Here is a 25725-nt window from a genome sequence, read left to right as displayed (position 1 = left end):
CTGCCTCGGTGGGGGCCAATCCAGTATCCTTAAAAAAACGCTAAAGAAGCCAGCCTGCCGCCTCGAGGTCAGCCTTGTCCTCTGCCCTTAATTTAAGCACAGATAGCTCTTCTCTATAAAAAGTTACCTGTTTTCTCTTCACTTCTTCATGTGAGATTAACCAGCAGTAAGGGAATGAAATCACAACCTTCTGAGTCCTCTTACATCAAGTCTTGCTTGTTTTGGGGGGCTGAGTTCTCTGGGGCTGGAACAATGGGAATCTTTAATTATAACAAACACTTAAACAGGGTGCATATCTCCTGTGCCAGACCGCCTACCAGTAGGGCCGTGGAGCCAAAGATGAAGAACGCAACCCTTCTCTGGAAGCCTGTTGGGGAGACAGACCTCAACATGGACACAGTATGAACAGAATGGTAGTTCCTCAAAAAATAAAAAAAATAAAAAAAAAGGAAAAGAAAGAAAGAAAAGAAACAAACACAGAGTTGCCATATGATCCAGCAACTGCACTTCTAGGTATGTACCCCCAAAAATTAAAAGCAGGGACTCGAACAGATATTTCTTGTTCACAAGAGCCAAATGGGGAAAGCAACACACGTGCTGTGGATGGATGAATGGATAAACAGAATGTGGTGTATACATACAATGGAATGTTATTAGCCTTAAAAAGTAAGGAAATTATGACATGTGCTACCACATGAATGAACCTTGAGGATATTAGGCTTAGCGGAATAAGCCAGTCACAAGAGGGCAAATACTATATGATTTCACTCTATGAGGTATCTGGAGTAGTCAAATTCATGGAGACCAAAGTAGAATGGTGGTTGCCAGGGGTGGAGGTGGGGGGAATGGGGAAATAGTGCTCACTGGGCACGGCATTTCAGCTGGGGAAGACAAAGCATGGTGCCCATGCTTACAGAACGTGAATGTTCTCACTCAACTGTACTCAACTGTACACTGAGAAATCATTAAAATGGTAAATTTATGGTATGAATACTTCACTGAAAAATACCACACTCACACACAATATGTGTAGGTCAAGCCATTATGCCGCTCACCTTCAACTTACACAGCGTGTACATCGGTGGTGTTTGATGAAACTGAAAAGAACCACCTCAGTGTGGTGTGTGCTGTACAAGAGGCAAGCCAGCATCCTGAAGGAAAGCAGAGAAGAGGCCACGGGGTGCCCATACCGACATTTGTCTTGTGGGACAAGTAGTGTCAGCCACATGGTGAAGATGGGTGGGGGGAGAGACCACTGGTCCATCCTGACACAAGTCACCATCACTAAGATTGGCTCCATCTTTATGGCTATCAGGAAAGCCTTGGGACCTGGAGCAAATGGGCACGGAGAGGGAGGGGACAAGGAAGTGCAGAGAAGGGCAGGGAAGTGGCCTGAACTTTTCTAGGGAGGAGGGGGTAGCTGGCCAAGCTCCTCGAAGATCCACCCAGCATCTACTTCTAACAACAAATCCATCACTTGAATGCGCCATGACACTTTAGTACCCTGATTAACTCCCTTCAGGGTCAGTGAGGCCCCCAGAATTGCGGTCAGGATTCTGAAGGTGACTTGGAACCAAAGGTCTCTGTTGTCGGCAGCACATGAAAGTATGCAAAGCAAGAGCAAAAGAAGGGGCTCTTCGTGAGCGAATCCTGAACCCTGGACTAGCATCAAACGGGAGAAAAAAAGGGAGGGGACAAGACAGGGGACATGGGCTTCCAAGCAGCAGCTGAGCTGACCTGCTTCAAAGTTGCTGAGGTGCCATTTGTTTCCCAGGACCTGCAGAGGGGCCTGTGGGAGACACGGACCAATGGGCCAAGTCATGCCCTTCACTGGGCTCGGGGGGAAAAGCAGGCCACAGGGATGCTGACAAAGAGCAAAGAGAAAAGACAAAGATGCTGTAACTTTCAGAATCTGGGTTGGTGTTTCTGGTCTGTGCCCAAGCGTCAAATTTCCCTGCGTTCAGCAGTGTGAGCCACATTCCTCCACCCTTCCCCACCTCCCCTGCACTTCCCTAAAGGGTCATACGACTAAGAACGTCCTCTGATTTGGACCAGCCCAGAGGCCAGTCACAGGTGTAGCCCTCAGATCCCACGTAAAGCAAGATGGCCCAGGTGCACCCAGACATCCGTCAGCAGTCTGCAGGTCGCTGGTCCACCCAGGGAAGGACCTGTGCTGGGGCTCTCCCTCACTGACTGCCTCCCCCCCAGCAACTGTTCACCCCCATTAACCTTGCAGGAGGCTCTGCCCAACGGCTGTGGCTGACTCCTGCCACAGAAGCCCCCGCTCCCCGCAGCTACCTGCTGCCTTCACCCAGGTCCTGCCCTCTGGCTGGGCTCCCCAGGCACACATCTCCTCTCCTTTGGGAGGAGCAGGGAAGAGGGGAGGAGGGAGGACAGAACTTTGGGGAAGGACCACGATAAGGCTCAAGTTCCCATCTCTCAAGCCTGGGCACCTGTGGACGATCTCATTTCAGAGGAGGCCCGCCAGCGCCAGCAGATGGCCAGAAACGCCTTCCCGTGAACGTGTGCAGGAGGCCAAGCCAACAGACGGCACCGTCCCACTGTCCCCAGTCTGATTCTGAGCCCCCGGTCCTTCCGCTGACTTCATGCTGCCCTCTTTCTCTGGGGTTTCCTTCCGCCTCTCTTGACTTTCCTTCTTTGTCTCTGTCATGGGCTCACCGTGTCCAATGAAACCAAAAAAGGTTGATTTCATCCTTATCTTTATCCCTTCTTGCTCCCTGAACACTCGCAGCTCCCCAATTTCTATTTCCAGTGAGGAGCCCCCTCCTGAGTATCACGCCCTGAACACCCCACCCTGACCTCCTCCAGGCCTCTCAAATTGAACACACTCGAATCTGAACTCGGCTCCCCATAAATCTGACTCTCCCCGCTGAGTCCTTCAGCAGGCTGCAGGGCAGTTAGCCGACCAGCCAGTTTCCCAAGGCGGACACGTGGGCTCCTTGCCGGTCTCCTCTCTGACAGCTCACCAGCCCACAGCGGGCATCAATGACCCCCCAGCTCCTTCCTCCACCTTCATGGCTTTGAGGCCGAAATATGTCACCTCTCAGTCACCCTCATCGCTCCAGCCTGTCCTCCGCAGGCTGTCACCCAATCCAGAACGCTGTCTTGGTTGACTCCTTCCTCATCAACTTGTCACTCAGCTGGCCTCCGCGTCCTGGAGATTCTATGTCCTAGATGTCCCCTCACATCCACTCCTCACATCCACCAGGACCATGGTTCGAGCATCACCATTCCCTCACGGAGCAGCTCCTAACCAGCTTTGCAGACCCGGCTCCTTCTCCAGTCTGCCCTTCAATCTGCCTGCAGAACCACCTCTCTAACATGCACGCCTGACGGTGTCGTGCCTCTGCTCCAGAGAGCTCATGGGGCTGCCCGTTGCCTCCTGAAGGAAGGTCACACTTCTCAGCACAGCACTCAAGGACCCAACTGGTCTTTCCTGGGACCACCACCCACCACGTTCATGTCTTGCTGTGTTGCCTTGGGCACTGCCCCTTCTGGCCATCCACCCCAAAGGACTGCAAGTTTCTTTGCTCTCCTAACACATTGTATTCTATTGCCATCAGCACCAAGTCAGTGCCATCACAGCTGTTCTGGACCATATTCCCCTCAGGTTGAGGAGCCAAGAGTCAGGCAGAAAATGGAACAGAAAGTATGGGAGAGACCAGACCCTTGTTTCAGCTCTAGGTTCTGCAGAGTCAAGCCTCTACACCACTGCTTGGTCTCCTTCACCATCTACTCTTAGAATTTTCCCCAGAGGTGCGTTTGGCTAATGCCATTTCCCCTTGAGTGTCTATCCTGTTGCAATGCCAGATAAATGCACAAAATAATGAATCACGCTCTCTCTGTAGGGTCTCTAAGTTGGAATTCTCCTTGTGACTAGTGGATCTGGCCTGAGAGCTGGCCCTAATGCAGGACTCAGCTAACAGGTTACACTGACGATGATCTAAGGAGCCCAACTCTGTTGGTTCAATTCCAGAAGATGAAAGTTAAAGAGAAGACACTCTCTCACAAGGAGACAACGGGCATCTTCTCTGTGAGTCTAGGACAAATGAAGGCATAGTCAACCCCAAAGTGAGGCCACCAACTATGGAGTGAACTAGAGCAAACATAACTTCAAGGATACATGCCCAGGATGACAGCTTCAAGGCATTTGATAGGCAAGGATTCCCGGGTCATTTCTTTCGCTGTTTCCATTAACCTGTGGGGTAGAGCACAGCAAAGCATCTCAGGAGTTTTTTAATTATGAAGTCTGTCCGTCAGTCCAACAGCATGCCTGTCTCCACACTAGGTGCCATGCAGGATTATGGGGGGAAAGGGGAGAGCTCGCTGTGCAGGATGGAACCAAAGCACATCTAGACCCAGCAGAACTCAATTCTTCACTCCCCTCTCCAAGAGTTAGTTCCTGGAGGTTAGTGCCTATACTCCACAGCACCCTCCCATTGCCCGAGGACAAAGGGCATTATAAGGAGCAAGTAAAGGAGGCCACATAAAACAAACTTCAGGGGTGCCTGGGTGGCTCAATCATTTAAGCGTTCGACTCCTGATCCCAGCTCAGGTCTTGATCTCAGGGTCATGAGTTCAAGCCCTGCACTGGGCTCTGCGCTGGGCATGGAAGCTATTTTTAAACCAATATACTCTGAAATTGCATTGCCAAAAAGAAGCCTGAAACTGTGTGATGCTGGGAGTGGAGCCTACTCAAAAAACAAAACAAAAAACAACTTCACAGGCTTCCTGCATTCCTGTTGAGAGCTAGTCTCCCCCATGGAGCTTAGCTGTCAGAGTGGCCCAGCCCCTAAGCCCAAGCCAACCTGGCCCTGGGGCACCCCTCACCCCCAACCCTTATAGACCAGGATGTTTGAGCAGGGGATACAGGGAGAAAGGGTGGGAGAGGGAGTTGGCAGCTTTCAAGTAGGAGAGACGACCCTTGGCCCACAGATCATGCACCACTTACCCACTCAGCGGTCTCATTTTCCTAATTTCAAAGAACTGGGTCCCTGTATGATTATATCTGTGTGAAGTATGTAAAGGGAAAGTGACAGAAAATTCCAAAGGTCCCAGTGATTCAGCAGAGGAAGCTAGGCATTGATTTCTCAAAGGGATGAGGAGTGAGGAGGGGCTTTCCAGAAAGTTCAGTGGCCAGAAGATAGCCGAGAGCCTCTTACTCCTCACTGACCTGCCTTGAAAATCTAATTTCTAACTTAAGCTCCCAAACGCCTTGGACCTTTATAATAGCTACTTTCAATCTGCTCTGTATTCTGTTTAGTTGAATACATGTCTTAATTCATTTTATTAGACTATAAGCTCTTTGGGAATTAGGACCATTTATTTATTATCTTTCTATCACTCACAAGCCTGGCAAAAGTCCAACATATTCGTTAGCAAATATTATTAAATGAATGAGAAATAAATGAATAGATGAATGGATAAATGGGTGATTGGTGGAAGGGTGGATAGATGAATGGAAGGAAGGAAGAATGAATGGATACATGGAATGGAAAGGTGGGTGGATAGATGGATAGATGGATGGCTGATGGATGGAAAGAATGAATAGAATGGAAGGGCAATGGATTGGAAGGGTGCATGGATGGATAGAAGAGGTGGATGAGTGGACGGAAGGAGTAGATGGAATGGAAGGGTGGATGGATATGTGGGTAAGTAGGCAGGTGGGTGGCTGTTGGACAGATGTATGGATAGATGGAATGGAAAGATGGAAGAATTGTGGGTAGAAGGGTAGGTGGATGGCAGTAGGGCTTCTCACTAGTGCACAGTCTCTGCAGCTAAGCTTACTGTGGAGACATCATCTTCATTTCACTGGACTGACGCTAGACAAGGATTACTAAGCCTGAGAAGATGACACTATTGCCCACAGCTTGGAATTTAGCTGGTTGCCCAGAAAGTGTCAGGGACTGGCAAGCCTGCACCAGGTCATGCTGAGAGAGAACAAAGATTCCCTGATGGCATGCTGAGACTAGAGCTTAATTTTTTCAGAGCCTAAAGAAAAGTTGCTTTACACGTTTCTCTTTCCTGCCTCAAACAAAATCCTATAGAAAAAAGTGCATGTTGGGAAGGTGCCAATGAATCAAGGACTTGTAACCCCGACAGGGTGTATGAGATTAGATGTGTGGCCCTACAGTGGTACAGGCAGTGGCAGAAGGTGGGGCTGAGCACCTAAAGGCACTGCACACCCTCCTGAGGAGGGTCAGGATTCCCCTCCTCCGACACAAGCACATATAACAACTAGTAGGGAGGCAAGGGCTCATTATAAGCAGATTCTGGGCTCCACCCCTGGAGATTCCGATCTCAGGTCATGGTCTTAACCCTAGATGTCATTCAGAGACACCCTGCCTTGGACTGTTGTGTTGAGATTCCAGGGTGAGAGCCAGAAGATGATTTTAACAATCTCACCAAGCTGGAAATTATCAGCACAAGCCATAAGAATAGCCCATAACAGTATATAGGCTTGCCCAGCCTTTGAAAAATGCAATATAAAAAACCTTAGAGGGAAAAGAAAAAGATTGAGGGGCTACATGACTTCATTATAAAGTGACTCTTTCACTTTACCAAAGATCTCATTCAAACAGTGAGATGCCTGGTATATATAAAGTAGAATTCAACAGGCAAAAATTCTCTCTGTATGCCTAACTTTCTCCCTGTTCATTGATCTAGTCTATATACTTTGTGTGTAAAGTGAGACAAACCCATAATAAATAAAATATCAAAAAATTGCCTGGCATTCCTTTCTCAGGTCCTTAAAGTTATGAGCCCCAGAAAGTGAGTTGGGGGCAGGGGGGAAGCCTCTTGTAAGCATTGCCTTCAGAGTAAGACTGACTGAGCCCAAGCTGACCCTCAGAAGGCCTCTCCCCATGCAGCAGAGCTCAGGGTGCACCTGTCTTTCCAGAAGCCCATGCACCATCAGCTGACACTCTGAAGCTGTCAGAAGGGAAGGAAGGATTCATTTTTCATATCCCCACATGAGCATGTCTGTAGTCAGGGCTGGCCTGGTAGGATGTGCTACTGTGTCCAGGACAAAGCAGGGGGACGTCCCAACAACCTAAACACAGGCGTTACTCATTTCATTGCCCTTTGGTTTACTGCCCTTAGCAGGTACTGTGCAGGTTTTAGTTTAGTTTTTTTTTTTTTTTTTTTTTAACAAACCAAACGTTTGTGGCAACCCTGCATCAAGCAAGTCTGTTGGCACCATTTTTCCAATAGCATTTGCTCTCTCTGTGTCTCTGTGTCACATTTTGGTAATTCTCATATTTCAAATTGTTTCATTATTATAATTTCTTATCATAACCTGTGATCAATGATTATGATTCACTGAGAGCTCAGATGATGGTCAGCATTACTTGACAATAAAACCTTTTAAGTTAAGGTATGTAGGGGCACCCGGGTGCCTGTAGTGGTTCAGCGTCAGCCTTCAGCTCGGGGCGTGATCTCGGGGTCCTGGGATCGAGTTCCACTTCAGGCTCCCCACAGGGAGCCTGCTTCTCCCTCTGTCTATGTCTCTGCCTCTCTCCCTGTGTCTCTCATGAATAAATAAAATCTTTAAAGATAAATAAATAAAATTAATTAAGATATGTAGCTTGTTATCTTTGATATGTTATTGCATGCTTTCGACACGTTATTTTAGATACGTTATAGGGTCGTGTAAACATAACTTTATATGCACTGGGAATACATTTGATCTGCTTTATTGCCACATTTGCTCTATTGCAGTGGTCTGGAACCAAACCTGCAATGTCTCTGAGGTATGCCTGTAAAAGTCTGGTCAGAAGAGAAAACAAAGAGATCACACTCTGCCTTCTTTGTGTGGTGGCTCCAATGGTTAGGTGACCAGGAGCACGATCCCAGCAGCCTGCAGTGCTTTCCCTCTTCCGGCCTTCTCTGCAGTCAGTGATCTAGGTCAGTGACCATCATAATGGGTCAGAGAAGAGAATAAAAAAGCAGATCCTTCAGGCAAACTATGAAAACTTGGCTGAGAATGTGCTGCAAGGTTTATGGGAGAATGAGCAAATGAGATGTAAAGCACATGCAAATTCGCCCGTCAGGGCATCCTGAGCCAGGCTTATTCTCTTTAATCTCTGGCTGCATGATCCTTGTGAAGATCATATCCTACACAGAAGTGGGGAGCCAGGGATGCCTGGGTGGCTCAGTGGTTGAGCGTCTGCCTTTGGCTCAGGGCGTGGTCCTGCGATCGAGTTCCGCATCAGGCTCCCCACTGGAGCCTGCTTCTCCCTCTGCCTGTGTCTCTGCCTCTCTCTGTGTGTCTCTCATGAATAAATAAGTACAATCTTAAAAAAAAAAAAAAAGAAGAAGTGGGGAGCCTTTCTAATTCCTGTCACCTTCTGGAATGTTCTACGAGAAGTCCGTCACACCCAGGAAGGCTTGGCTCTTGGGGTCCAAGGCTACCCTGGCAGAAGCTGATGCTCTGGACCACATGAACTCCCTAGGGATCCCACTTTGGGGATTGGCACCAATAGCAGATAGTGTGCTCAGGGTTAGGGCTGTCCTGTCCGCCTCACCCCTGGAGGCTGGTGCCACTTGCCCCTCTACTATTGCTTCAGGATTCCACTGGGAAGATGCCATGCAGGGGAGTTCATCCTCTGTGAAGTGGGAACTGAGAGGCTAACGAAGTAGTCTCCCTGCCCAAATGAGCAGAAATTGGTGTTATTCCCCTCTGGTATGCCCTTCCCTTCAGAAAAGACACAAAAATCCACAGGAAAGATTCTTGCATATAGCACAGAGAGGAAGGGCCTCTTCTGGGGCACGTGGGACATGTGTGCAGTGCCCCATGAAATCCTTTCTGCTGAATTCTTCTTTCGGGACAAAGGACAGAGGTCAGCAGAGAACTGACCTCCTGGACAACGTGCTGGGGACGAGGGTGCTGACAGCTGCCTCGGGGGGTTGGGTGGGGTCTGATACTGGCTTAGCTCTGCGATGCTTGCTGTTGGCGGGCAAACGGTCTGTCCCTCTCATAGATGCCTCTGTCAGCCCAGCTCCCATCTGATTCCCATCCCTGAAAAAAATACCAGCAGCAGCCAGTGAACCACCCGCCTCTGCCCCTTTGTTCTCACAGTGTTGCTGCTGCTGCTACGGCCCGCAGAACAGATCTAATCCTGGCTACAAACAACCCGAGGACATTGGCGGACAGAAAGACTGAAGTCTGGCTGGTCTGGATCCAGCCTGCACCCACAGGGCTCCTCCACGCTTCTCCAAACTCACATGAGGGGAGAGGACCATTTATTCTTGTGGAAGGGAGCAAGGCCGCCGGTCTGGGGCATCTGAGGAGCCAAAGGCAGCACGAGGTGGGCCTCTTACAGACTGTGAGTGGTCAAAATGAAGGCAGAAAGGTGAGAAAGGAGAGGAAAAGAGCAGAAAGAGGCCCAGGAGGGAAGGGGAGAAAGACAGTAGAGGAAGAGGGGAGGGAGACAAAGATGACCCAGAAGGGGAGAGAGAGGAGGGTGGAAGGAAGAGGGCTCCAGGTGGCCACTGCTGCCTCACTGCACCTTGCTGTCCCGGCCCGCACCTCCCTGAAGGGGGAAGGCTCTGATCACAGCAAGTACATCCTCTAGCATCATGCCTTCTGGACTCACACTGGGGCATCCCTCTAGGCCCGGCCTCACCAACCTTAGAGAGCATTTGCGGAGCAGCCGGGGCCAGACCTGCCAGCAGGCTCGAGATCACCATGCCTGTCCCCTGGCTGCGTCCGCCCAGACCCTGGTTGGAAGGATACTGTAGTGTCTTCATATAGTTCTGGATTGCCTGGAGCCAGTCTGGGATGGTCATCGACAGCCTGTAGTTTGGAACCTGGGGTACTGAAGGCTGCAAAGAAGTAGAGAGAGAGCTCATTATCAAGGAGGTGCCCCAGGGCCCAAGGTCTGAAGGCAGGCACTGGGCTGAGAGCACCAGAGAGCTGCTCCTGACAGCAGACGGCCACCTGCACAAGGTCTCCCCAGACCAGGTGGTCCCCTTGTTGAAATTTTGCTTCTCTGTGTTCCCTCCATACACACTCTGCCCTGGGGCAGCACAGCTCTCTATGGCCCTCTGTGTGTTGTGAATGTGAACGCAGCCAGCCTCCCCCTGGGAGCCTCAGCGTCTCCCTGAAACCAAGGACCATGTCTTATAGCGTCCCCCACTGAGCCTGGCCCAGGATGTTCACAGAGGTGCCCCACTGACCCTCACATTTTTTCTGCATGACTAACCTCTCATTACATGGCTGGTGTGACCCATTATACTCCAAGGCACCACTGAACACAAGATGAATGGTGCCCTGAAGAAATGCAACGTGGTGCCACACGTGCCATCTCTCCTCAACCACACACCCATGGTACCCATGAGCCACCTCCCTGAGTTTGGCCCCAGTGGATTAGGAAAGATTCCCCCCTTGGCATGACTCCAGGTAAGTGCAGCCCCTCTGACTCATGAGCCATCTTACCCTTTCACCCCTCCCAGCTGCCCAGGAGCCCCTTCCTTTCCTCTCCTGCCCCTGAGTCAACACTCACCAAGTGTCTATAACTGAGGGCATGAAGTTCTAAGCACAGCTGGGAAGAGAAAGGAGCAACAGCAGGTGAGGACTGGAAATAGGGAGGTAAGGGGCACCTGGGTGGCTCAGTCGGTGAAGCGTCATGATCTCAGGGTCCTGGGATCGAGCCCCACGTCAGGCCCCCTGCTCAGCAGGGAGTCTGCTTTTCCCTCTGCCTCTGCACTTGCCATAGTTCTATCTCTCACTGTCTCTCTAATAAATAAAGTCTTAACAAGAGGAAGGAAAGGGGGAGATAAGTGCCTCTTCTCAGGAATTTTGAGCTAAGATACCAGCTCTGAGACACGGGGCAGCTCTGAGCGCCCCTGCCAACGAGGCCAGGAATAAAAACAAGCAGGGGCGGCCAATCCAGCCACTCCTGGGAGGCAAGGGACATTGTGCACCTTCTTCCCCCATACGCTTCTCACTCTGTTCAGCTTGGCCTCTGGTGAGGCGGGGCTGTTGGTGACAGAGACTGGTGGCCCACATGAGCCTGTGGCTCCGGCAGGGCTGCCGCCAGGAAGGAAAGAAAAGGCTCCTCCAGGCTTAAGCCACTTAGGGAGGAGCAGAAGGGGCCGCAGGACGGATTAGTTCATCCTGGAGAAAAGAGGGAATGGGAGGCCCTGGGGATTTAGCGCTCAGCTGCTGGAAGGTGAAGCGGCTGGTGGAGAGATCCAGGCACCCACGGGGGAGGCTGGCTGGGCCCCAGGGACGGACACCGTCGAAGGACCCAGCTCTCTCCCTGCTGTGCACGCTCAGGCACGGCAGGGACGCTGGAGGGGTGCGCTGCCCTGTGGCCTGCAGCAGGGCCTGTTCCAGACTCCCGCACCTTCCACACCTTCTACACCTTTAGTGGCATTTGCGGCATTTACTTAAAACGCCACCTGACATTCTTTTCCTCTCGGAGCTTCTCTTTCCTCTTGGCTTTGCAACTTTTGTACTTCGCAGCAATTGCCCCTTCAGCAGAAAGGAAACTTGTCACGCGTCCTATTTCACAGCCAAGGTGCTGAGTGTGTGTGAATGTGAGGGTGTGTGTGTGTGTACACGCACGCACAGCGGTTCTGCAAACCGCTGTTTACAACACATCAAAAATCTTATTTCTGTCTTGGAGAATAATTTTAGGGAGTAAAATGTGCCCACTTGGCCACTGGCTTCCATGACCCTCCCACGTGGGCAGCTGTGCGCATGCACACACAGGCACACAGAGATTAAATGTATATATTATGTATTATGTACATGTATATATTACGTATCCTTGTATTTCTGCCCTTACAAAGGCTAAGCGAAGCCTCAATCTTGTTTATTCGCAGTAACATCCACTGATCTACCCGTACCTGGAAGTCTGCGTAAGAACGTGCCAGAGATTTCACAGAGAAGTGAGGAGAGAAGGGGAGATGTGAACAGACATCTCTTTAGCACCTGCCACGTTCCAAGCTCAAGGGGGAGGGAATGCAGAGACGGAGGAAGGATGGAGGGAAATTATGCAGCATTAAGGCACGAGTGTATTTCTACTCAGAAAAGTGTTAACACAAAAGATGGTAGGCATGGATAAATGTCCCCAAAGAATCACTGGCCACCTAAGGGATACTTAGATGGGTGTCCCTTGGCCAGAGCCCTGCCATAGCCAGAGAGACTTGTTTCAGAGGTGTCTCTAGAGGCCAACCACCAAATCATTTCAACTTCCCCAAGCTCAACAGAGCCCACAAAAGCCAGATGATGGTAGGGGGGGTGGGGGGAGCCAGGCAGCAGCTGGTCCTCAGAATAGCAGCCCCCTGGCGCCCAAGGGCTTTTGAAAACAGCTGCCTGGTTACCTCAGTCCAGGCTGAGAGAATGCAGGAGCTGTGGCCACATTCCACAAGCCCCAGCTGGGGATCAGGGCTGCAGTGGGGAGAGGAACTGAGACAGCTGAGGGGCTGATGTCATCAGGCTACAACTCACCCCGCTGTCTGGGAGAGCTGGCTGGGGCTCAGGCTGGGGGCAGGCTCCCAACCAGCTCCTCAGGCCAGCATTGCCCCCACCGGAGGATGGACTATATAATAAACCAGACGGGCTCCTTGGCCGGTAATTATGAGACAAAGATCTGAGTTCCTGCTCCGTCACCTACTCACAGTGGACCCTGGTCAAGCTCCATGACCTCTCTAAGCTTCTGTTTCTCTCCTGATAAAATAGGAGACTATCACCTACTTCAAACCTCCTGGGCCAGTTGTAAGGGTTGGAGGACCTTATGTATAAAGCAGGCAACTTGGGATCAGCCCTCGGAAGTCTGGAAGGGTTGGCTATGTTATTATTCATCAACGACGTGACGTGTTTTTAGGATCTAGACCAGGGAAGCATGAATGGTCTTCACTTTTCTACAACTAGAAGACAGATTCTGTGTAGAACATCACAAGGATGCCTTCTCAGCCTAATGGAAGAGAACATATCCACTTCCCCATGGGGACACGTCTTGACCATGAGCTAATAACTTTTATTCATGAAGACCTCCAACAAAATTATAAGAAAACTCTTCAGGGGCACCTGGCTGGCTCAGAGGGCACAGCATGCGACTCTTGATCTAGGGATCATGAGTTCCAGCCTCACACGGGGTGTAGAGATTACTTAAAATAATACAAAATACAAGAAAATTCTTCAGGCCTCAATGAAAAAAAAAAAAAAAGGTCGAAGCAACCCAATGTCCACTGACAGGTGAATGGACAAACAGACAAACAGAATGTGGTATCAGAGCCCCTGGCTGGCCCAGTCAGTAAAGCATGTGACTACTGACCTCAAGGATGGTGAGTTTGAGCCCCACGCTGCGTGTACCTTATTCTTTAAAATGTACTAAGTACATACAGTGGCCTTAAAAAAGGACATTTTGACACAAGCTGCGACATGGATGAACCTCGAGAACATTATAAGTGAAATAAGCCACACACAAAAGGACAAATATTATATGATACCTCTCATCAGCAGTCGCCCTTTATCCATAGGGCATCCATTCTGAGATCCCCCCCCCCAACAGATGCCTAAAACTGCAGATAGTACCAAAACCCTATATATACCATGTTTTTTTCCCCATGCATACATACCTATGATAAGGTTTAATTTATAAATTAGGCACGTTAAGGAGATTAAAATGATAATCAACAATAAAAAAGAACAAGGATAACCATATACTCTAGTGAAAATTAGGAGTATGATCTTTCTCAAAATCTCTTTATTGTACTCACCCTTCTTGAGATATGAGGTGATAAAATGCCTACATAATGAAATGAAATGAGGAGAATGAGGTACATTGTGACGTAGCATTAGGCTACTATTGGCCTTTTGATCACAGATTCAGAAAGAGGATCATCTGCTTCCAGATGGCAAGGGACACTGGGTGACAGAACCCATGGAAAGCGAAGCAGTGGACAAGGGGGGACAACTGTATGAGGCTCCTACAGTCATCAAGTTCATATCGACAGCAGAAAGGTGGTTGTCAGGGACCGATGGGAGGGAGGGAAGTTTCAGCGAGGGAAGTTTCAGCAAGGGAAGAAGGAAAAGTTCTGGAGATGGAACAGTGTTGGTGTACAACCGTGTGATTATTTCATGCACAGAACCGTACACTTAGAGGTGGTTAAGATGGCAAACTATATGTTATGTACATTTTACCACAATTTTTTAATTGAAAAGACAATTCCCAAAGGAAGTGAATAAAGATTTGAAAAAAAATATTCAAGCTCACTGATCATTTAAGAAATATCAAATGCCACTTTCACCTCCAATTAGCAGAGATATTCTGAAATGTGGACGCTAATGCTGTCAGGGATGCTCTTTATAAAGCATGACAGAAACATAAATTATTAACAACCTTTTTATGCCCATAGCACACTCCTTTTTTTTTTTTCTTCCTGACAGGTCCTAAGAGTCCCTCCTGGTGTTATTTCCCTGCCCTGTTTCACCCGAAACCCCAGCCTAGACCTTCCATGGTCCTTCCTCTCAAGGTTCCTGCTGCCTGCCCCCAGCCCCTCACGTCACAGCCCAGGTGATCAAGATGGAATCCAGAAGGAAGATCTACACAGGCACTGCGCTTATGGTCTGGAGTTGGGGGACCCCGGGAGGTGGGGGGCAGGAGGTAGGAGCGAGCAGGGTAGACGGAAAGACAGTTGTTCAAGAAACACGAAACAAACTACAGGCAAAGGCTTTTGTGGCCAGGCTCTCTCTCATCCCGTTCGTGGCAAACGTAATTACCTGTCCAAAGAATGCAGGGAGGGATGTGAACGGACACAGGTGTGGAACTGGCATCCCCACAAGCAAGAGAAGGGGGAAGCCAGAAAAGGAACCGGTGAGGCAAGCCAGAATGGGCACCAGGAATCTTCAACATGAAAGAACACAGAGAAAGCAAAGCCTTTTGCTGTCCCTGTTCTGGAAAATACAGGTGCCTGTGCAGACACCAGGCTGAAGAGTCTTCTCTGGCAACTTGGAAAAGCAGCATGGAACATCCACTCATGAGCCCAGGATGGACGCCCCAGGCCTCCGCATCGGAGGCAGCCAGGAACCTGCTGGTGGTGGCCTGGTACAGAGCTCTGGGGGAGGGGGGTGCTCAACCTTGGGCCAAGCAGGAAGGACAGACCATGGTTCTGAATCCAGGACAGAGGCCGGAGTGGGCTCAACCTGTGTGAGCTTGTGGGGAGTGGGGGGCAGCAGCAGGGTCCTGACTTACACATCTCCACTCAGGCTCACACTTCTTTACTCAGGCAAAGCTGAGCGCCCCCTAAAAGTGAATTATTTCCCTATTTATTTATTTACTTACTTACTTACTTACTTAATTTAATTTCCCAATTTAGAATCAACATGAGGATTAGGCACAACAACATGGGATCTCTAAGAAACCACTGCTGTTTCCTACTGAGTCCATTCTGGTCACCCCTTGGAGAGTCCAGCTCAGCCGATACAGGAGCAGGAGGAGCTATTTCCTAGCACACCTCGCTGTTTTTTCTGGGCCATCCACTGTCTCTGCCTCTCCCCTCTCTTCCTCTATCATCTTCCAACTGACTCTGCTGCTTTTTCATACTTTCCCTGAAAAGCCCTGGCCTCCACCTAGTCAGCTGCTACCTTGGACCCAGTAACCACCTGGGGACAGGCCTGAAGCCACACATTTAAAAGGAGGTTTGCAGAAACAGTAGCTGCCTCCCCTTCCCCAGCCCAGGTAGGGGTACCTGGACCCCAGGCAGAGGTACCTGGACCTGTGGGCAGAACTTCCCATGGCTGCTAACAAAATGTCCTGCAAAGAAGTGTCATTCAGTTCTCCTCTTAAACTCTGGTATCTTCCCTCGTCACCTTTTGCTTCTTAGTCTATATTTAATTGCCAAAAAAGGTTAGTCTCCCTGAAACTCTCCAATCCTTTACTACCTCCGCCCCAGCCCGCTTCTGTACAAAGTCCTCAGCAAGACACCGGTTAAAGGAGAAAAGGACATGGGCCCAAAGGGAGAAGTGTGCCAAGCTGAGTGCATGAACAGCCCTTGGACCAGAGAGGAGCGACCCCCTGGAACCAGGAGCTGTTTTGAAGCTGTTCCCATCTCAGGACCTAGGTAGGGGTCTGGGAATGTCAGGACCTGGGGGACGGGGACGCCTAGGGAAGAGCTGGAGGTGCAGGACCAGCTATTATGATGCAATGTAAAAGAAATGTTAAAGGTCTTTTCTTTATTTAGGGTCAAAGTGCCAAGGCCTATGCTTGGCCAGGGTTTTTCCTGGCTTGGCAGGAATTCTCATGTGACTTCAGGTCACTGTGAAAATATAATACGGTGTGACTGCTATACAGAAAAGGGAACTGGTTTGTTTTGTTTTTTTTCTTTAGGAACACAGTATTCAGCCACAATAATGGAAGCATCAGGTACAGGCCTCAGGGAGTAGTAATCTGTGTTCGAAACTGCTCAGGCAACATTTTGAATATAGTGTTTCACATGTGCTTGTTTTGGAGGTGACAAACTAGCCAGGGTCCTAGAATGAGGAGGGGTGCCTGGGTGGCTCAGTTGGCTAAGCATCTGCCTTCGGCTCAGGTCATGATTCCAGGGTCCTGGGATCAAACCCCACATGAGGCTCCCTGCTCAGTGGGGATGCTGCATCTCCCTCTCCCTCTCCCTCTGTTCACTCATGCTCAGTCATGTTCTCTTTCACTCTCTCGCTCTCTATCTCAAATAAAGAAATAAAATCTTAAAAAAAATATTAAAAAAAAAGAGGATGAGGAGAGTGCTTTGATCTGGGGACTGTGACACTATGACACAGTGAAAGGAGTTACAAGTGTGAACAAAGAACTAAAGGAATATTCAGAATGAGGGAAGGTGACAGTTCTGAGGACTTGTCCCAAGTCAACTCTGTTGTCACACAGATCAGCACAGGAAACCTGGAGACGCATGGGTCATATCTCCCCAAGGGACTGGAGAGCTGGAAAGAACTTGACATGAAATCTGGTCTACTCCCATTGTATGGATGAGAAAACTAAGGCCAGAGATTTTAAATGAGTGGCTGAGGCCACAAAGCTAGAGGGAGCACAACCAGGACTAGAATTCAGGCCCTTGATTTTTACTCCACATCCCTTCCTTACTCCCAGGGCGTCGGGTCCTAACATTCTAGGGAGCTGAGAGCTGTGTGCTCAAAGGAGGTCGACGACATGTGCTGCCCCGATTCAAAGGGCAGCATGAGAATCAGTGGGGACATGGGGCTAAAGGTGAAGAAGGGGAGTTTCCGTTCCAACTAAGAGTTTCCCAACCACCAAGACCTAAATCTGGCCGGGCCCCAGGGCCAGCTGCCCGGGAGGTGGCAAGCCCCCTAGCCCTAACAAGGTCTTTGGAAAGAAGGGATTGTGCTGAGAGGTGGGAGATGGCTCTCCACCAAAACAAACATCCCCTGATTCCTGTGGGGAAAAGGGGTTCCCCCCCCACACACACACACACAAGGCCAGGAGGAAGATGACATCACAGTTAGAAGCAGGGTCAAGTGCTCAGGAGGCTCAATGAGAATGGCAGCATGGGACAGCAGGAACAGGCCTGTGGCCCCTGTGGCCACCTCTTTTCCAGGTTTAAAGGGTCCCCGGGTCCTCCCTAAGCAAAGCAAGGCTCACTCACGTTAGCATGAGATCTGAAGTCAGAACAACCAGCCAGGACCAGTGTCATTCTCATGCTCAAGGAAAACCCAGTAAGAGTGATCGCAGCTTGACACTGAGGCAGGACAGAGCCTCATGGGGCATAACGGAGAGCTCCTCGACCTGCTGGTAATAAAACACTAACGGGCTGCAGCAGGAAGCTCACTGGGCTCCGTCACTTCCCCAAGGGCACACACCGCTTTCCAGCCTGCAGGGCTCAGATGCTCAGGTCACCGGATGCTCTAGGTTGGGCATTCAGCCAGATGGCCTTTCAGGTCTCAGGTCTGGAATTCCTAGACCAGCTCAGGAATCTTCTCAGCCACACCAGTGTTCCCGGGAGGGAAACGGAAACCATCTGCAGCATTTCTCCGCAGCCTGCATTTTGATGTCTCATATAGTGACCACCGCACATCTCCTTCCCTCCCTTCGTCTTACTAACTATATCCTTGGCCACCAAACTCAGTCGGCTGGCTGGCTTCTCTCCAAGGTAGAAAGAGTTTCACTCCCGAGCCTCTTTCTCTATCCAGTGAGACTAATGCATCATGTGTCCTGGAAAGTCCCTTTTAAGCCATAGCCAAAACTCTTCCTTTTTTTTTTTTTTTCCTTACGAGGAGCCCAGATAAGCTGGGAAAAGAGATCGTTCACTGCTTTGCAAGTTTCAGAGGTGAAAGTCACCCCCATGAAAAAAAAAATTGGCAAAAAGTCTAGAAATGATTCACGCTGAGAAGTCTGACTGGTTGATTGCAAAATTCATTCACAGCCTGATAAATCATTTGCAAGGGAGAGACAGGGGGGGCTTAGAGTCTCCAAAGAGGAAAAGCAGGGTGGGATCCTTGGGGGGGGGGCGCGTTCTTAGCACCCCTGGTGTTACCTGGCGGCTACAGCTTTCGCTGGAGGAGGATATACTCGGGGTGGTGAGTACACGGAGTTCGGCTGGAGATTCAAAGGGACCTTGGCACAACCAGCCCACACAGTCCCAGGACAGCAAGCCCGCTACCTCTCCCTCCCCCATTTCTAAGGCTTCCAAGAGAAACATCTCAATTAAGCGAAGGGGGTGGGGGCTGGTCGGAAGAATGGGGAGTATAAAGGAGTTCATGGCGGGACCAGGAAAATGGACATCACCTGTACCTGCTACGTACGGACTCAGGTGTTCCCATCACTGCCCGCCCCGCCCCGTCCATCGAAGCCTCAAGCCTCTGACCTTTGCCAAGAAGGCGGCGTTCCGGATGGCGCCCACCATCTCTCCCCCCTTGGGGTGCACCTTGGCCACGTGCATCCACATGCGCTCCCAGGTGTGGCTGTCGATGGGGAAGCCGCTCTTGTTCACGTGAAACAGCACCCCGCCGTCTTTGTCCTCCTCCTCCGAGCCCCCGCTGGTGGCGAGGCTCACGGGCCGCGCGTGGCTGCTCCGGGACCGGGTGCCTTTGGCGCCTTTGGGGTGGGGGCAGCGGTGAGTGTCGGCCGCGGAGCCGGTCATGGTGGGGCCGGGGCGGGGCCGCGGGGGCGCGGGGGCGCGGGGATCAGCGCCCCGCGGGGACGGCCTTCTCCATGCCTCAGGCTGCCGCAGGGCGCGCGAACCGGGAGCGCGGCTGGAGCTCGCTTACGGGCCGGGTCTGCAGTGGTGGAGACACAGCACACGCCACCGTGAGCGGACCCCGGGGGCACCCGAGGCGGGGCCGGGGCCGGGGCGGGGGCGGGGGCGGGGCCCCGGGGTGGTCCGGGCGCGTCACTCCCGGCTCCCGGCTCCCGGCTCCCCGCTCCCCGCTCCCCGCGCGCGCCGGGAATCGCACCCGAGCTTGCAGCCCTGCAATTCCGCGGAGGGCGCCCCGCACCTGGCCCCAGAGCTTCAGGCCCCGGGGACCCAAGGGGCGTGGAGGGTGCGGGGCGCGCGGCGGGAAGGCAGCGGGGGCCCCGCGGTGCAGGGCGCCCCCCTCCGCCCGGAGGCCCTCCCGCCCCTGACCGAGTCGCGGCGCCCCGGGGACCGGCCGCGGGCGGGGCGCGAGGCGGGCGGCCGCAGCCCCCGACCCTACCTCATGGCCGCGGAGCCTCTGCGGGCGGCGGCGGCGGCGGCGGCGGCCGGGCCTGGGGCGGCGCGGGCTGCGCGGGCTGCAGCGGCCGTCGCCTCATTCCATGTCCCATCCTCGAATGTTATCCTGTGACATGGACCCGAGTCACCCGGGCGGCCGCCGACGTTCCGAACGCGTCCATTGGCCACCGCAACAAAGAGGGGCGGGCCCCGCGCTCGGGACTCCGCGGCCGCGAGCTCCGCGCGCTCTGATTGGCTCCGCGGGTTCCCGGGCCGGAGGGGCGGGGCGCGGGGGGAGCCCGGCGGCCGCGCGGAGTCCGGGGGTGGCGTGTCCTGGCGGCCCCCGCGGGGCGGAGCGCTGGTCCCGGGGCCTGAGGCCGGGAGCGGGGCGCTGCGAGGGTCTGCAGGTGTGCAGCGCAGGGCGGAAACGAAGGCCGCCCGAGAAACGCACCCCCCCCCCCCCGCCCCCAGGTAGTGGAGGGCTTGTCCTTAGAACTTGGTTCCCTCGGGAGGGCTGGACACAGTCACCTGCCCCCGCCAGGGAGTGAGGGGCGGTTTAGGCCGGGGCTGTCACACGAAGGCACTCAATTCACAGATTTTCCGAAACCAACAAAGGGGGCACAGCGTGTACCCTCTGACATTAGTCGTGATTAATAAATTCCTTTTAAACCCAAGCTCATATGCGACACTAAGATCCAGGAGGTCAGCCAGGCCCCAACTCTTCTATCACAGCTAGAGTTAGAGAAGGGGCTGGAGAGATGCTTGAAAGCCATGGGGAAGTGGGAGCCTTTCCGCACTGTCCACGACACACTTTGGCCTTAAAGGCACCTTCTCTCTCTCCCTCTCTCTCTCTCTCTCTCTCTAAGGATTTTATTTTTGAGGGGAGAAGGAGCAGAGGGAGAGGGACAAGCAGACTCCACGCTGAGCACAGAGCCAGATGTGGAGCTTGATCCCACAACGCTGAGATCATGACCTGAGCGGAAATCAAGAGTCCATCACTCAACTGACTGAGCCACCCAGGCATCCCCTTCCCCTTTTTTCCCTTAAGAAAAAGAAAACTGAGATGGGAAGAGCACCCGATTACTGACCTAGGGGCTGGCTTTAAGTCCAGGGTTATCACTCGGCTAAGCTGTGTGACCCAGGACAAGCCACTTGCCTGTTCTAGGCTTTAATTTCTCGGTCTGAAAAGAACAGATCCCACCCCCCACCCCACCCCCACCCAGTTCTGTTCTGGCTCTAAGGTTCTGTGATTCTCTGACTTCCTCTCTCAGGGACACTCAGGAGCCTGGCCATAATGTCCTTTCTCTTTAAACTCCATGCCAGCTTTGAGAGGGTAAGCAGTTGTGAGAGCAATGCCAAGTTAACCTGGAGTTTAGAACATGATCATCAAACAGCCGCTGATGATGGAGGGCATGGTAAGCAGCCAGGGCCAGCAGAGGCCCTGGAGCACAGCTGAGAGCCGGGGCCTGGGCAGGGAGACCTGCGTTCTGGACAATGAGAACAATAACTTAAGTCCATTCAGACAACAAAAAATGGGCTGACTCAGGAAATTCTGTGAATGATGCAAATGAAACAGCACCCCTGAAAAAAATCAAGAAACTGAAAGAAAATGATCCTCTCACCATATAATTGCCTCAGGTTTTATTTCTCAATTGAAAGAAAACATGCCTCAGTGAGTGATCTGTTTTCTCACCGTGAACATCCTTCCTCTCTGCTCATTCGTCTCTCCAATCTGCCCCCCTCTCCTTAGTTTCAAGGAGAAACTTCCTCCTAGTTTCAAGCCCAAGAGGCGAGGATACCAGGATGAAGACCTGTAGGCATGGGATGAGAATTTGGCCTCACAATCCCACAGGAGAAAATTGAGCTCTCAAAGCTCAAGTGATCAGTTGGCGAACGTCAAAGAATGTCTGGCAAGTTTCACCTTCCTTGGCATCAATTCCCAGTGTCCCACTCAGGCCAAGTCCAAACAAGTATAATTACCCTGTTATACCAGGGCCTGGATCCTGCTACCTGAATCAAATCCTATGGTCCAGAGAAGGTTATCAGCTCACGTTCCTGCTCTAGGCCCCCCAGAACTCCCTGAAAAGATTTTGTTGTTCATCTCCAAAATCCCAACTGTCTGTTCTCTTCTCTGGGGGCGGGGTACGGTAGGGACCCAGGTAACATAGCATAGGAAGAGAGCTAGGAGATTTACCTACTTTTCCTGAAAGGTGGTAAGAAGGCTTCTGAAGTGAACTGTGCTGTCCCAATGAAGGGCAGGAGAGACAAGGGGCCCTTTTGTTGAGAATTCTTTTGCATTAGAGAACTGTGCTCATTGCATAGACCAGCCAACTCTATTCTTCATTTTCTTGTGTATTTAGTGTTACGTAACATTGAACCCAGGCCAGACAGATTATGGGTTTTGAAAGTTCAAATAGTAAGAGTGATGTAGCCACATATATATCCACACAGTGGGACAGAGCCAACTTTTGATTTGAACAGGGACACGTGGTGACTAGATGCTCGACCTCTGAGAGCATGGTCAATTTCATTTGTTGACATAATGACTAGAATAGCAGAGATGTGTAGTGGAAGGTGTGGAACAAGAAAAATGGGTCGAAATAGTATCTTATTTTTCAAGTGTCAGCTGCTGGGTCTCAAAGAGACTTCAGACAAAATCTGACCTGGATGGATTTCTAGCTCCACCACTTGTTGATGTTAATAACCTACCAAAGTGTGTATCAAACAAGCTTGGCTAAACCTCACCTTTCTCCTGGCTCTACAGCTACCTCCACAGCCAACTAGATCTGTGCAGGTCAGCCACCGGAGCTGACTAAGCACTTGCCCCAGGCAAGTCCCTCTTGGCTGCTGCTCCACAGCCAGGCTGGCCAACCACATGTGCGGAGTCTCTGACTCCCCCACTACTTCTAGACTCAGAGGAAATGCCACACTGCAGGATGTGGCTTCTGAGCAGCCATGTGAGGGGCTGGATGATGCATCTTAAGGAATCAATTCCCTGTGGGGAGCCTCTTGATCAATGAGAAACAGGAGGTGAGAGGGAGCTGGACAGATAAGGTCACTTTCCTTCCTTCCTTCTGTGGACAATTCGGGGTCATGATTTTTCAACATAGCCTGTCTGGAGACGTCCTGTGTGGCTGAGCAGAGACATGCCTGTTGACTGGCCATGGCTCTCTGCAGCTGGTCGGGAAGCAGTTACTGGCATGATAACATACCACCTTGCATTGCTTCTCATCCTATCCTATCCCCTTTCCCTTTTTTCTCACCCTTGCTGCCTTCTTAGTCAGATTTCATCTTTGCTTCAGATTCTGCTTTCTAGAGAAACAGCTAAAACAATTGGTTCCACAAATGGTTTCTATAGAGCAAATGCTCAGGATGGACTTCCAGTTGCCTACCTGTCTGAAGTCAGTGGAACCCTTTGCTGGTGATAAGAGGAAAGGTAGTAACTCTGATACACAAGAGCACCGCAGCTTTCACTTGTGTTTAATTGGGGTGAATTGGGTGGAGAGCAAGACATTAGGAGATCAAGTGGCTGTGGCACTCAATCAGTTTGGAAACAATGATAATTATAAGGTATGAAAGACCTTGGAAACAGAAAATGACAGGCTCAGAGCAGTTAATTACCAGCTCATGGAATGCTCTGAAAGCCAGAGAGCCTCCACGGCAAGTTTAAGAGTCTTATTTCCTATAACCATAGGATAGACTCTTAAAATCAAGCCCAGGACCTGATCACACAGTAGCAGAACTGCAAAGGATACTAAATACGAGGACTTCGCTGGCTTCCGTGTCATAGTCAGAGCCCCGATAGGGGAAGAGTGGGACCCGGGGTCCTGGTATAGGGCTGTCTCAGTGGATGAGGGTTCTTGACTCTTCAAATCCCTTGTGAATGCTCCTGCCCACCTTCTCCATGATTTGTTCTCCTCAAGACCACTTCTTGCCTCCACCAATACCCAGAGTCAAGTGCTAGCATGGCCCACACTGGAAAGAAGAAGCCCCACTCGGGCAGCCCGGGTGGCTCAGCGGTTTAGCGCCACGTTCAGCCTAGGGCGTGACCCTGGAGACCCGGGATCGAGTCCCACATCGGGCTCCTTGCATGGAGCTTGCTTCTCCCTCTGCCTGTGTCTCTGCCTCTCTCTGTGTGTGTCTCTCATGAATAAAATAAAATCTTTAAAAAAAAAAAAGAAGAAGAAGAAGCCCCACTCCAGGGAGAAAAAGCTACCAGCCAAAGATATTGTAGGGCTTGGCTAATGTGTCCTGGCAGGAACTGTGGAAAAGTGTGTAGATCCTGAAGATGTTCTATTTGGGGGTAGTGTGTGGGGGTGGGAAGCAGAGCTCAATGGAAACAATTCACTGCTTTGGGGTTACTCATACAGAACTCAGCATTCAATGTTTTAGCAAGGATGCCTGGAGCTTGTTCTCATCCCCTTGTTGGCTTGGATGGGTCTTTGAAGCCTGGTCTCCATAATAAGCAAAGTGGGAAAAGCAGACTTCCTTGTGTAATATAGAGGAAGCTATCAGAAGAGTCAGGAAGGAGGGAATATTAGAAGGTTTTATTTTTTTTTTAATTTTTATTTATTTATGATAGTCACAGAGAGAGAGAGAGAGAGAGGCAGAGACACAGGCAGAGGGAGAAGCAGGCTCCATGCACCGGGAGCCTGACGTGGGATTCGATCCCGGGTCTCCAGGATCGCGCCCTGGGCCAAAGGCAGGCGCTAAACCACTGCGCCACCCAGGGATCCCTAGAAGGTTTTATTAAGCAAGGCTCAAGAACCGGTCACAGGACTAGTTCCCTGGGCTAGCCCCTAGGACGCTCACTTCACTAAAGGCCATAAAGGATGCACTGCTAAGGAGGCACTTGGGAGCGGCTGTCCTTGTAGTCCAGGGATGATGGTAGGGGGAAGGGTGCTGTGTAAGTGGGTGGTCTACTATTAGCAAAGATGACAAAAATCCCCAAATTGCAGAGGTGAGCAGAGAGCACTTAATCATAAAAGACAAGGTGAACATATCACAACAGACAACAGAGGAGAAGAGTGATCCATGAGACTCTGCGTGGACTCATGCTGGCTAATAGATCATGGTGTCCCTAAGGGACGGGTATTCATAGAACTTACTTTCCACATTGAGCTTCTTTCGAGAGTGAAAAGGTGTGCTAGTAATGATTACATGGGGACCATCCCAGTCAAACTGACGCCTGTGGTCACCCTACTGAGGCTGAGACAGAGAAGCAGCCATTCAGGCTATTGCTTGATTTGTAGAACCAGAAAAAATAGCTGGTGAGCAGAAGGCTGACTGTGGTCACCATAGGGAAAGATCATAGATCCTCACCTCATTTCCAAATCTAAGTCACATCTGGCCCAAAGCTATTGCCATTGTTGAGTGAGCCCAAATGGCCGATCAGAGAGACTGATGCCAAGCACTCAGTCTCACAACATTGCTCAGATGGCCACCTGGGAGCAGATAAATTTATATGGACTTTCTACCTTGGAGGGGACAGTGAGTGGACTTTACCACAATCAATATAAACATCCACTGCCTTCCCTGCCCACAGGGCTTCAGGCAGTACCACCATCTGAAAGCTTCCAGAATACCTTATCTATTGACATGTTACCTTATACAACAACATTTCTTTCTTTCTTTCTTTCTTTCTTTCTTTCTTTCTTTCTTTCTTTCTTTCTTTCTTTCTTTCTTTCTTTCTTTTCTTTTTTTTTTTTTTACAACAACATTTCCTCAGAGCAAGAGACCCATTTTATGGTGAAAAATGGGGCAATGATGAGCTCATGACCATAATCTACTGGTCTTACCACAAATCCCACACCCAGAAACAGCTGACCCCATAATATAGCGAAAAAGCCTATTGAAAATCAGTTCAGGCAAAGCTAGCGTATAACACTTTGCAGAGTTGTGGTACGTCCTCCAGGTTGTGATGTGCTTTCAGCTAACGACCATCGACCATCGAATGGCACTTAATCCTCAATAGCTAGAAAGAATGCATCCCAGAACCAAGGGATGGAAGTACAAGTGGCACGTTTCACCATTACAGCCCATGACCCACTTGAG

General features: G+C 50.9%; 1 protein-coding gene across 6 annotated transcripts in view; it reads right to left on the bottom strand.

Moving 5' to 3' along the window:
* VASH2 (vasohibin 2) overlaps positions 1-19139 on the bottom strand; it is a 38216-nt gene extending 19077 nt beyond the window's left edge. For 2 of the 6 annotated variants that reach the window (XR_005361943.1, XM_038542110.1), the window contains exons 1-4: positions 18847-19137; positions 9758-9846; positions 4973-5029; positions 4145-4219 (exon numbers count right to left, since the gene is read on the bottom strand). Coding sequence is in view for 2 of the 6 variants with exons in the window: in XM_038542110.1 (XP_038398038.1) it covers positions 4145-4219; positions 4973-5029; positions 9758-9846; positions 18847-19122 (497 nt within the window). In the remaining 4 variants the exon portion in view is untranslated. Of the gene's footprint in view, positions 1-4144; positions 4220-4972; positions 5030-9757; positions 9847-18846 lie in introns of all 6 variants that reach the window. The other 4 variants (XR_005361945.1, XM_038542112.1, XR_005361944.1 and 1 more) reach the window with 3 other exon arrangements.
* Positions 19140-25725: the final 6586 nt, after the last annotated feature.

This window comes from Canis lupus, chromosome 7 (assembly GCF_011100685.1).
Source record: "Canis lupus familiaris isolate Mischka breed German Shepherd chromosome 7, alternate assembly UU_Cfam_GSD_1.0, whole genome shotgun sequence".
Taxonomy (NCBI): Eukaryota; Metazoa; Chordata; class Mammalia; order Carnivora; family Canidae; genus Canis; species Canis lupus.
The sequence above is the reverse complement of the archived record's forward strand: the minus strand, read 5'-3'. Positions and strand labels throughout refer to the sequence as shown.